The following is a 12,378-nucleotide window of genomic DNA, read 5'->3' as shown; positions in this document are numbered from 1 at the left end:
TTTAGCCACTCTAGTGAATTTTTCTTTTCAGTTATTTTCTTTCCCACTCTAAAATTTACATTGGTTATTTCCCACCATCAAATTTACATTTGGTTCCTTTTATTAAAAATAATTTCTATATATTTATTGATATTTGATGAAACCTTGTTATCATGCTTTCTTTTCATTATAAAAATATGGATTTATTTGGATCATTGAATGTATTTATAATAGCTTCTTTGAAGTTTGTCTGCTAAGTCTAGGTCCCCTTCATGGTAATTTACAATGCTTACATTTTTTCTTATGTATGAGTTATACTTTCCTGTGCCTTTGCATATCATATATATATATATATATATATATATATATATATATATTGTTGAAAGTATACATTTTATATAATATATTGTAATAACTCTGTATAACAGTTCTTCATAGGGTTTGTTATTAGGGTTATTTGCTTGTTTAGTTAGTGACTTAGCTGGAGTAGTTAAGTGAAGTCTATTTATTCTGCAATGAGTTGTTTTTGATGTCATTTCTTGGAGAATACCATCTTGGGCATACATATAGTTTTTCTGACTGTCAGGGATAACTGTAATTTTAGCAAGTCTATATTTAACTGTCTTTTTTCTCTTAAGTTTCTAGCTGGTCTGCCTCTATTCATATCACATCCAGCTCTTACCCTCTACAATTTACTAGTTGGTTGCACTATTTTCTGGATAATGCTCTGATCTATGATCTTAGCCACTTGAAGTCAGGTCCCAAGGCAGAGCCAGAGAGATCCCAGTCTTTGAAGCTGATTTTGACTCCCATCTGGCAGAACCTCTGCATTAGGAAGCAGAAGTTGGGTGCGATGAGAAACTCACTCTTCACTGGTGGCCCCACATGAATTGTCTCTATTGAGCAGGATCTGATAGTTGGCAGGAACAATGGATGCTGCCATCACCCTGTATGGATTTTTCCCAACCCAGAGCCTCAGAGGTTGGGATCTGCCAATATTTACTGTTTGGTTAATCTACCCAAAATAAGTCTTCTAACTTAAGAAGATGGGAGAGATAGGACTTGCCACTTGACTGCTGAAATTGTTAGTGTGGCTCTCTATCAACAAAGAGCTGTTTTGGAAAGAGGAATTGATCTCTTCACCAATAGCCTCTCCCCTGATCTTTCCTACCTAGTGGGAGTTGAGGGAAAAGACAAATACTGTCTTGCTGAGTCTATATATTCAATATAGGCCTTCCACAGAAAATGAGATCTTCTGATGTTCACTTGCTGTCAAACTACCCAGAAAAGCTATTCTACCCCAGGGAGCTTGGGGAATTGGATATTGCCACTTGGTTGTCAAATCCACTGAAATAATTATTCTACAAGGTGGAGATGTGGGTGGTTAACCCCAATGCTATGGCCTCCCACTAGATTTATTTGAATGAATACTTTTTTATTTGTTGCATGCCCTTTGATCAACCTCCAAAGATCTGGAATGATTGTTTTTGCTGATTTTGACTAGCTAAATAAACATGTCTTTGTGAGAGATTTTCCTCATTTATAATCTATAAACCCTTCACCACCTGTTTTGGCACTTTCTATTTAGTTTTACAGTTTTACTAAACTCCAAATAGCCTCATTGCTTTCTACCCAAGCTTTTTGTTGACTATCTCTCTTTAGTATTATTATAGATGATTCATGTTATTTGGGTCATGTTGTCTTCTGTTTAGCAATTCTAATGGTTATACTTGCTCTCAATCATGTTTATACATTTCAATATATTCTACTGATTGTACAAGCCCTCATATTTCATTTGCATCCTTGTTTGAACTATTCTACCAAATGTAACCTTTGTATCAAAACACACCTCCAAAATACTTCCCCACATATATTAATTAACATTACAAAATAGTTTGTCTTTTAGATTACTTTTACTTCAGTATACCTGTTAGGAAAGAACTTGTCAATATTATAATGCTAAATATTTTATTATCTTCTGACTTCCAATTTTTCTGTTATATTGTATTATTCTGATTAGCTATTTTGGTAAAGCTTTCACCGTACCATAAACTATATAACCGATATTAATATGTTTAAATTGAATAAATTCATTAACTTAATACATATTGACTTTGTTCTTTCACTAAATTAGGCATTCAAGGTATTTATTTTGTTTTACTGTCCATATTTCAGAACTTCAAAATGGAAAGATAATTGACATACATTGGAAGATTATTATAAGAGCAAAGGTTACTGTAAGTGTTCACTTACTTGGTTGTAGCACCATCAAACATTCCAGTTTTGATGAAATATGGGCAGACAATGGTGGTTTTAACATTACTTTTCTTTATTAGTTTTAATTCAAAAAGGAGAGATTCTGCAAAGCCAAAAGCTGCAAATTTGCTTGAAGAATAATCTAAAACAGAGTGAAGAGCTATTAGTAATGAAATTGGACATGTTAATTTACAGAATTATTTTAAAAATTGAAACTCTTTTCTATGGTTTATCCTTTCCTTAGGAACAAAACATCCTTGTTAAAGTTATTTTTGTGGCCACTGTACTCCTGTATCTCCACACTATATACTCTGAAAGATGAAGGAAATTAATTCAGTTTCTTTTAACTCAAGAAGACTAATGAGCCAAGTGGCACACTTTTCTCTATTTTTTAAAAGAGAATATCTTCCCTTGCCACTGCTATTTTAAATAAGAAGATGGGAAGTAATGCTAATATTATAAGTAAAACCAAATGGATGAGAGAGTTCCCCTTGGTGAAGTATGAGTTTCTATACCTTGAAAGAGTTCTAATTTCTGAGTCCCATGGCCTTGGTAATATAGAGACACACAGTTTAGTAAAGTACTCACCTGCTAGTCCGTTAATACCAATTAATCCTGCTGTACTTGAAATACAGACCAAATGACCATGGTTAGCTTTAATCATGGCAGGAAGGAAAGCCTTACAAGTCTGGAAGATATAAATGCACAGTATCAATATTTTATTCATTTATTATTTTATTTGCTCAGTTATTATTTGGTGAATTTACAGATTAATTTAATAAATATTTATATAACACTTACGATGTGTTAAATCCTGTGGCAGTACTAAATAGTCACTGGTACAGTATTCCCTCACTTATCACAGGTATTATGTTCTAGACCCTCCCCACCCCCGCCACAATAGGTGAAAATCTGTGAAGTAGGAACCTTACATTTATTTTAGTATTTATATATATTTTAAGGCTTTATAAACCCTTCCCACACACTTATAAACCATTCCTAGCCCCTTATTAACCTTTCCTACTCCCTTACTAACATTTTCCACACTTTTATAAACACTACTTATGTTCTTAAACATATTCTACACTCTTAAACCTACATAACTTTAACAACATATGTATACAGTACCATAAAATCCAGCAATATAGTGAAAAATCCACAATAAATAATTAAATATAATACTTAAAAAAATCCCGCGATACAGTGAGTCCGCGATAAGTGAACCGCGATATAGAGATAGACTACTGTACCATGTAGTCACTGTACTTATGGATTTTAAAATTTATTATGTATTAATCCATAAGAAATACTATTTGAGTTGTTTTTCTTTTTAAGTTAACTATACCAACTGAATTAAATCAACATTTTACATTTCTAGTTTGATTTAAAAAAAACTTTAAACCTAGTTTTTCTAATATGTTGAGTTCTACGTAGTTTTCAGCAATTTGTATTAAAAGTTAATCACACCCACCTCCTGGCTTTATAATAAACAAGATTCCTCCTCACACTGATGGATTGAGAGAATGGGAAAAACTGCTCAAAAAAAGGTGAATTTCAATGCAAGGAAGACAGTCTGGTAAATAAAGTGCTTTGCAATTGTCTACCATGATTTAGATATATTTTTGGCTATTGATATTTTGGCAAAATCCTCTTATTCATCCTCAGCTAAGATATTAATTCAGTGTGCTAAATCCCATGTCATGTTCTTTTACCCTTGTGCTTCTTAGGTTCTCTCAACAAACTTCTTCATTCTCCTTTCCTCTGAAATGAGGATTTTAAATCTAATCTCTGTTCAGAAATAATACCCCAAAAGTTGGAAATAAGGCAAACAGGTGATTGTGTGACTTTCAACATACTGAAACATTTTCTAATAACCTTGCCTGAGGTTTATCAAATTCTCTTGGCAATGTAACTTGGACTGATTATTAGGACCAGATGTTTCACAATCCTGTAAGATTAGAGGTTAGTAGAAAACTCATAGGTGTAATTTTTTTGTGATTCTGGAGGTAAGAGTTTGGTGAACTCATTTTAGCATTCTTTTTCATTGACTATACAAATGCAAATTCCTCATATAATCAATGTATCAGCTGTGTTAAATAAATTAAGTAAAACATTGACAGGCAATTCTTACCATCTATTTCTATAAGATTTACAATTTTAATGATGTAGAATTTTGCGTTAAGAGTTTTGCAGAATCTGCTGAGATGTGCTTACCTACAAGGACCCAGTTGAGCAGGTAGCAGCTACTGGTTCAAAAAATGTCACCTTTGCTTGCAAGGTCTTTGGGTCTCACTAACCTTGTTCCAGAACTATTGAATTAATTAATTGGTGAGTCTGCTTAGATATAGATGATTGGCTTTTTTTTGACATCTCATGTTCAGATGTGATAGCATTTTATATGTCTGTGTCTTGTGGTAATGACCTCTTTGTTGTTCAAAACTTCAAAAATAAAAAAATATTGTTGCATTAGTCATTTCTTCAGGTTAGTTGTAAATGGCAAGAGTTGTTTATTGTCTTTCAGTTTAAGTGTGTAAAAAATTCAACCTTGGCCCCAGAAGGCATCTCCAGAGTGATGATCTGGTAGACCTCATGGGATTTAGGGACTGGAGGTCCAGCTGCAGCATCATTATGGGTGTCTGAAAGTTTGTAAACTTTCAATAATGTGAAGCTGAATAATAGAGTTGAAGGTGTGCGTCAGTTTTACTTTTGATAAGGAATGCCATTGGTTGAGGCAGTGAAAGTCCCTAGGTGAAAGGGAGAGAAAGTAGTGGCCTACAACAGTCTGTCATATGGCTGAACACAGGTGAAATTTAAAAGGATCAGGGGAAGCACTTACCTACTCACAGGGATCTAATCATTTGCAGGAGTTTGGTCTGGTTTGTTTTCTTCCACAAGATTCCTCTCCCCTCCCCAAATGTATCTATATGCTTATTTGCTTTTGAGCTAAGGCTGAAGTTGCTACCAGTTTTCTATGTCCAATTGAGAAAAGTCTTCCCTCACAGAGAAAAATAACTAGGTAATTCAGGGATTTGTTTGTGTTTGTAGCCCTATATATCAGTGAGGGCATTTTAGGACATTCCAGAAGATGAATTTATCATAGTAACTCATCATTTGTTCCCAGTATATGAATCTCTACCATTAAGAAGAAGAAAAGGGGATTTCTGGCCTAGATGGAGGCTGGACTGATATGCTACATCTCCCTCCACAACTAAGAAGGAATACAACTACCGCAAAACCAGAAATAACCAGAAGTTCCAGAAAATAAATGGATGTCCAACATATGAAGTTATAAAGAAGTGGTTCTCATCTGGATGGGTAGGAGGGGTGAAACTGGGGCGGAGAGGTCAAGTTGTGCTGGTGGCAGCAGCAGTGGTGATGGCAGCAGGATGGTGGTAAGCACAGACACTATATTTAAGGGGAGGCGATAAGTGCTTGGGGAGCACCCCTGGCTGCAGACCAGACCTGTCAGCTTGCGATTCCAATGCCAGGGAAGGCAGACCCCCATTGCCTTGGACTGTGAGGCCTGGAGGGGGTGGGGACGGAGGAGGAGGCTTCTGGTTTCTCAGCAGAGAGTGAATGGCAGGAATCCATCTTGGATGCCCACCCCCACAGAAAACACCACAGTGTGGTGAGAAGGGTCACCCAGTTTTGACGAGTGTACCGGGCTCCACCCTCTATATCATAGGAGGTGTGACAGCCCTTCCCAGGAAGCAAAGGTAAACACAAAACTGTCAGGATGGCACAGATCATGATAGAGATCCCAGTGATGCAGCTGACCAGACAGCAAATATCTAATCTAATGAAGCAGCAGATAGGAAATCTTTCTGAGGCACAGTTCAGAGCTTTGCTTATAAAAATGCTTACAGGCATAACAGCAGATCTTAAACAAGACAGGGAAGGAATGAAGGCTAGTCCTGCTGAAATTAACAAAAACACATACAAAACTAGTGGTGAGGGAAAGAAAACCAGGGATCAAATAAATGAATTGAAACATAGGGAAGGAACAAATAGTCTACCAGTGAAGAAAGAGGAAACACAAAGTGAGGAAAATGAGGAGAGGCTCAGAAACCTTTGGTACAGCTATAAGCAGGCCAATATCCAAATCATAGGGTTGCCAGAAGGTGAAGAAGAAGAACTAGAAATTGAAAAATTACGTGAAAAAATAATGAAGGAAAACTTCCCTAACTTGGGGAAGGAAATAGACTTACAGGTCCAGGAAGCACGGAGGGTTCCAAAAAAATTGGACCCAGGAAGAGCCACACCAAGACACATTATAATCAAAATGTCAAAAATTAAGGATAAAGAGAGAATCTTAAAAGCAGCAAGAGAGAAGAAGAGAATTACTTACAAAGGGGTCCAAATAAGACTGTCAGCTGATTTCTCAAAAAAATAAAAATGCAGGCAAGAAGGGTCTGGCAAGGAATATTCAAAGGAATGAAAAGCAAAAACCTACAACCATGATTACTTTATCCAGTGACGCTGTCATTCAGAATAGAAAGGCAGAGAAAGTGCTTCCAGGACAAAGTAAAACTGAAGGAGTTCTTCAGATTCAAACCACTTTTATATGAGGTATTAAAGGGACCTGTTTAGGAGAAAGAGGATCAAAACTATGAACATTAAAATGAAAACTGTATCACTACAACCAAGAACAGAAGTTAAGGAACCGAAACAAAGGCAAACTAAGTAGACAACGAGAATGGGAAAAGAATTATAGGTATAGGGAACATTATGGGGGGAGGTCAGCAGGGAGGAAGCAAGGAAAGGGAGGGAGATGGTACAGGAATTAAGAAGCATAGTAGGAGGGAATGGAGTAGACAGGAAGATGTTGAGAAGAACTATATGTACAACCAATGGGCAAGGACTAAGGGTGGGGGACAACTGAAGGGAGGGGGACCATTGGGTGGAGGGGAACAAAGGGAAAAGAAATTGGGATAACTGTAACAGCATAATCAATAAAGCATATTAAAAAAAACAAAAAGGAATGCATAAGTGTTCAGTGAGCAATTAATGACACTTGTAAAATACATTTTTAACCAGGGAATGTACTAGAGAATTATATATTGATCCAAGTTTATTCATTATTCATAATCAAGGTAAATCTGTGAACTAATGAAGCTCTTTTTCCTAATCTTATCACATGTAGGGTGTAGTACAAACAAGCATCAGATTTACTTGATTTTATTTTATTGAAATTGATATAAGACTTGTTTATTCTCACAGAAAAGCCTAGTTAAGGAGTTTCCTGATTTTTTTCACATTGATTATGGGCCAAAGAAGTTATCATTGTTTTTACAAAAATATTTCAGGTTATGATGAATGCAAATATGTGTTCAGTTAAATTGAATTACAATAAGTGATAGCTTTATTGTTAAAAAAAAGGGTTGATGTTTTTTAACATCAGAGTGTTTTGCCCATTGTTTGGACTTAGCTGCTCTGCTTGCACAGTCTTTTACAATTTTTCCATGTCATCTTTTGGACAGCCTTTTAATATCTCCGATGACTGTGCTACTCTGTAATGTCAACTTAAAAGACTTGAACACTTTAGGATAATACCAAATTGGGTAAATTTCTGAGACATCTTTGGTTATCCATACAATTTTTTAAAATTAAAATTTATAGAGCAAAGGTATGGAGTAAGCTAGCACAATTTTGATTTTTTTTTGTAAAGCTTGAATTGAGAAGGTAAATTTAATATGGTATATACCATACATATTCTAATATGATTATAAAATTAATGATATTTTAAAGTTATTATTGAAAGCTAACCATGATATTGCATATAGCTATATGTATTTTATATATGTATAAGATCATATATAAATGCATATTAAAATTAATACAAAAATAAATGTATGTGTTTATTAATACCTTTTTGGTCACTATGTAAGTGAATTAAGCCAAAGAGTCTAGAACAATATAAAGGTACAAGTTCTGAGACTGCATGAGGGCTGAATGATGAGAAGGAGCCACCATGTGAGAGTCAGGAGAAAGAATATTCTTATCAGGGAACAGCTCAGCAAAGACCCTCATATAGATAAGAGCTTGATGTGCTCTGGGATCTTTTCAGGATCCTTGGAGTATAGAAAGTGAGCAGAATGTAGAGAAAAATGAGAGGTGGGAGACAGATGTAGGAGGATATTGCTACATCATATAGGGGCCTACAGGGCATGATAGGTAACTATATGTTATTCCAAGTGCATTTGGAATGCTTTGAACATTTTTGAGCAGAGAAGTGAGATGATTTGGATAAAGATCATTTTATTCTTGTCTGAAGACAGGTTAGAAGATGGAAGGCCATGTTAAGCTGCTGGCAAGAGATAACAAAGCCTTGGACCAGGGCTAGCAGCAGAGAAGGAGAGAAATGAGTGTACTTAAGCATGTTTTGTAGGGAGAGCCAAGGATGGTGGCATTAGGGCAATGGAGAAATCAAGGGTGGCTTCTACGTTTGTGATGTGATTATATATGGGTGCCCCCTGCTCTATCTGCCAAGGTGATACTTCCCCTTCCCAAAGACATTTTAGTTGGGGTGGGAGAGGGAAAAAAGTCAGTCACTTTATAAATATTTATGGAACACCTATTGTATGTCAAGCACTGTGCTAGGTACTCACTAAATATTGAAAAGAGGTTGAAAGAGATTTTTTGGGCTCCAGGTGGGGCTTTCTAAGAAAGACAGTCAAGGAAATAGTTCTGAGGACCTTAGACAGTGGGTATAGAAGCACTGACTGCAAAGAAAGAGTAACCTGGGACACCTAAAGCAAACCCATTCCATGGCCCTATCCTTGGAGCCACAGAGGACTGTGCCTCCCTCCCTTCTCCATGACTCCTAAGGCCCAGTTACAGCCACCTGTGCCTCCTCCATGCCCTACCCCTGCTTGTATCTGTTCATTTAATCAAGTAGAAGCTCTCTCAGTGCCAACTCCCTTGGTAATGCAAGCTTTCTTCAGCCCCCTATCCATTTTCCAGAGAAGTGTTGTCCAAGATGGTAGCCTCTAGGCATGTGGTATTTAAATATGCATTTAAATGAATTAAATTACATAAAATTAAGAGTTTAGTTCTTCAGTTCCACCAACCATATTTAAAGTGCTCAATAGCTGTGCTTGACTAGTGGCTACCATATTGAGAAGAACAGTTCCATTATCACAGATAGTTCTACTGGAAAGCACTGGTCTAAACACTAGGCCTCAAGAAAACCAGTCTTGAGTTATAGACTCACTAATTGTCTTCTGTAAAGAGTTTCCCTTGTCTCTTGCTTCCTTTTTTTGTAAGTATGGGCCATCATTTAGCAGTTGCAGGACTACCTGGGTAATGCATTTAAACCATTTGAGCCTCAATTTTCTTACTTGTAAAATGAGAATGAAAATGGCACCATGGCTACCATGTGCAGGAAAAGAACTCTGAGCAGTGCCTGGCATAAAATAAGAGCTTATTTCCTTTGTTTTGATGCCCAGTTATACACAGACCATGACTCTAAAAATAGCCACTTCCTTTCTGCACAAGCTTCTCTTATGAACAAACTAAACCTCTTTTGTATAATGGCTGTCATATTCTATTTGTATTTTGACAGGAAGATTTCTGAAAAGCCTAAGAAATCTTGGGGTCAGACTAGAGAGGATAGAGGGAAGAGCCCTGCACTGAGCACTTATAACAGGGCAAGAAAAGGAAAAACGAAGCTGAGTGTGTGTGGCAAAGTGAAACCCAGATGAGAGGCTGGAAGTCTATGAATGGCAAATTCACAAAGGGTATATATACTGATAAATGGCTGAACAATTGTTTACAGAAATACATGGAGTTTTCCTACTTATCAATAATATAAAATGAAAAAGAATTAAGATTTACCCAGAAATGAGATATAGTATTTACAAGAAATGATCTTTCCACCATGTCATCTGGAGTGTTGAGAAACAGCTTTCCTGTCACCACTCCAGCATTGTTAATGAGTAGGGTCACGTCACCAACATCTTCCTTAACCTGGACAGAAGTGAGGCAAGTGTTAACTCATTTGAGGTGTTTAGATTTTCATATTTGTTTTTCCAGGTCATCATTTAAAGAAAATTTATTCAGTTTCTTTAAAACTAGGCATTTGATTCTGCACATAGAACACCAGCAATTTTAAAAGTAACTTAATGATCAATTATATTTTAAAAACTACTGTGATTTGTCAATTTTGCTTAAAGAATCTTGATGTGTCTGTGTGTGTGTGTGTGTGTGTGTGTGTGTGTGTGTGTGTGTAGAGATGACCTAATATTACATTTGCCAGTTGCTAATGCCGAGGGTGGTGTATGGGTTATATTTGCTTCTGTATCCATGCATGTTTCCAAATGTTTTCGTTCAGGTGGCAGGTAGGTATCCCCTCAGCATGGTGTGTTTGATAGTTACTTCTTCACATGTCTCCTTCCTGACTCTTCTGTGAGTCAGTTGGCAGGAACTCATTCCACCCTGCTAGAGCCTCACCAGTGCTTGGCACGAAGACATCCCAAACACAGATGTGTTTGGCCCACTGCCCAGAGACCTCTGTGAGCCTGAGCACCTCTGTCCAAAAGACCTCCCCAGATTTAATTTCTGTCCGTGGCCGGTGTTTCCCTGTGGTCCACAGCTGTGCTACAGCATTTTCTTTCACCCTTCCCTTATGCACTGCCCACCTTGCCTGCTTGCACACTCCAAAATGTACCACCCATCCTACTCAGAGGCAAGCATGCTCCAGAAAAAATGATGGGGCTGTTCTTCTCTCTTTCACAGTTTTGCCTCAAATTAAAGCTTGTAGGTGACATTGATAAAGCTGACCCAGGGGTAAAGCATGATGCATGTTTAAACAATAATTTGAAGACTTTCTTTTTTGCCATGAACTGGATCTTTTGAGCTGATACAGCAATCTGTTTCTTTGTTTTTGAACAGGAAACACTGCATGTCTTGTCTTGATTTTCTAATTCCTGGTCCATGCACTGTTTCATGTTGAGCCTTCCAGATAACATAATTGTGAGATTGTAGGTAAATATTTCAGTCAAGTCAAATAAGTTTTGAAAGATGGATTAATAATATTGCCGAACAGAGGTTTGGCTGAAGGATAAGATTCCTCTACTTTGGGGAGAAGCAAGACAGAGAAAGACATCCAAGGAGCCTAACTTTTAGAGAAGAACAGCCCATTGACTTGACAAGGGGATCTGTTTAAGCAAGTGCTATTTTATATTAATTATGAGGGAGGAACATGAGCCTAAGAAGGAGATGGAATCTCTGATGTAAGACATTCTTAGATATTTAAGGAAAACCTAATGGTCAATGTCATTCTGTCCAAGACCTAGAGAGAGCAGGTAACTTGGTAAAAATTGCACAATCAATGAGGAACAGAGCCAGGACTAGACCTAGTTTCCCTGACCCTTGATAGTAAATGAGTTGCCAAGGAAGCAGTTGAGAAACAAGTCATCAAATTCCCACTTGCATTGTTTTATTCTATGCTCCTTTGCAGAGGCTACAAAGTCAGATTCCTGACACGCAGACTCAGGCAAGAGGCACAAAGAGATCTTGGAAGAAGATCTTTTCTTTTCCTCTCTTTGCAATATTTTTTTTCTCTGGCATAGAAGCTAAGAAGGACACCAATCAGCTTACCTGATTAGCCACTCTGTAGATCTCTTGCTTGTTGCTACAGTCACACTTATAGGCAAATACTTTCTTACCACCCTTTTCTTTGGCCAGTCTGCATGTTTCCATATTGCCTTCTTCATTAATGTCCCATAGAACTAAAATGGCCCCAAGGCTGGCAAATTTTATGGCCATTAGCCTTCCAAGTCCACTTCCAGCTCCTGTTATAAGTACAATCTCTCCAGAAACATCCTTTTTTCTCTTGGGAATTATCTTGTAAACTAAAGATTCTAAAAAATAATATAAAAATTTTGCCAAAAATATGATGGTGTCCAAAATCACATCCATGTTGATCCACGGAAAAAAAGGAATGTCCTAATGAAAATAAAAGGTGACTGGTAAATTCAATTACATTATCATAATTGCAATATACATATGAAGTATTTAGTACAAGGGGATTTGCCCTTGAGACATTAATTATCTAGAATATGTTTTTTAGCAACAACTGCTAAAATGGTTGAATTTTTAAAGTATAGAAATAATGTGTATAAAATATTTTATGTTAACAAG

At 36.8% G+C, this 12,378-nt stretch overlaps 1 protein-coding gene across 3 annotated transcripts in view; it reads right to left on the bottom strand.

Moving 5' to 3' along the window:
- SDR16C5 (short chain dehydrogenase/reductase family 16C member 5) overlaps positions 1-12,168 on the bottom strand; it is a 36,368-nt gene extending 24,200 nt beyond the window's left edge. Inside the window, exons 1-4 of one of the 3 annotated variants that reach the window (XM_090282843.1) lie at positions 11,836-12,168; positions 10,072-10,203; positions 2,824-2,923; positions 2,233-2,377 (exon numbers count right to left, since the gene is read on the bottom strand). In XM_090282843.1, coding sequence (XP_090138969.1) covers positions 2,233-2,377; positions 2,824-2,923; positions 10,072-10,203; positions 11,836-12,156 — 698 coding nt within the window. In that variant the 5' untranslated portion in view covers positions 12,157-12,168. The remainder of the gene's footprint in view (positions 1-2,232; positions 2,378-2,823; positions 2,924-10,071; positions 10,204-11,835) is intronic. The other 2 variants (XM_090282844.1, XM_090282846.1) reach the window with 2 other exon arrangements.
- Between the last annotated feature and the right edge of the window lie 210 nt (positions 12,169-12,378).

This window comes from Furipterus horrens, unplaced genomic scaffold, assembly GCF_987537825.1.
Source record: "Furipterus horrens unplaced genomic scaffold, mFurHor1.1.pri manual_scaffold_7, whole genome shotgun sequence".
Taxonomy (NCBI): domain Eukaryota; kingdom Metazoa; phylum Chordata; class Mammalia; order Chiroptera; family Furipteridae; genus Furipterus; species Furipterus horrens.
Note: the sequence above shows the minus strand (reverse complement) of the source record. Positions and strands in the feature narration are given on the sequence as shown.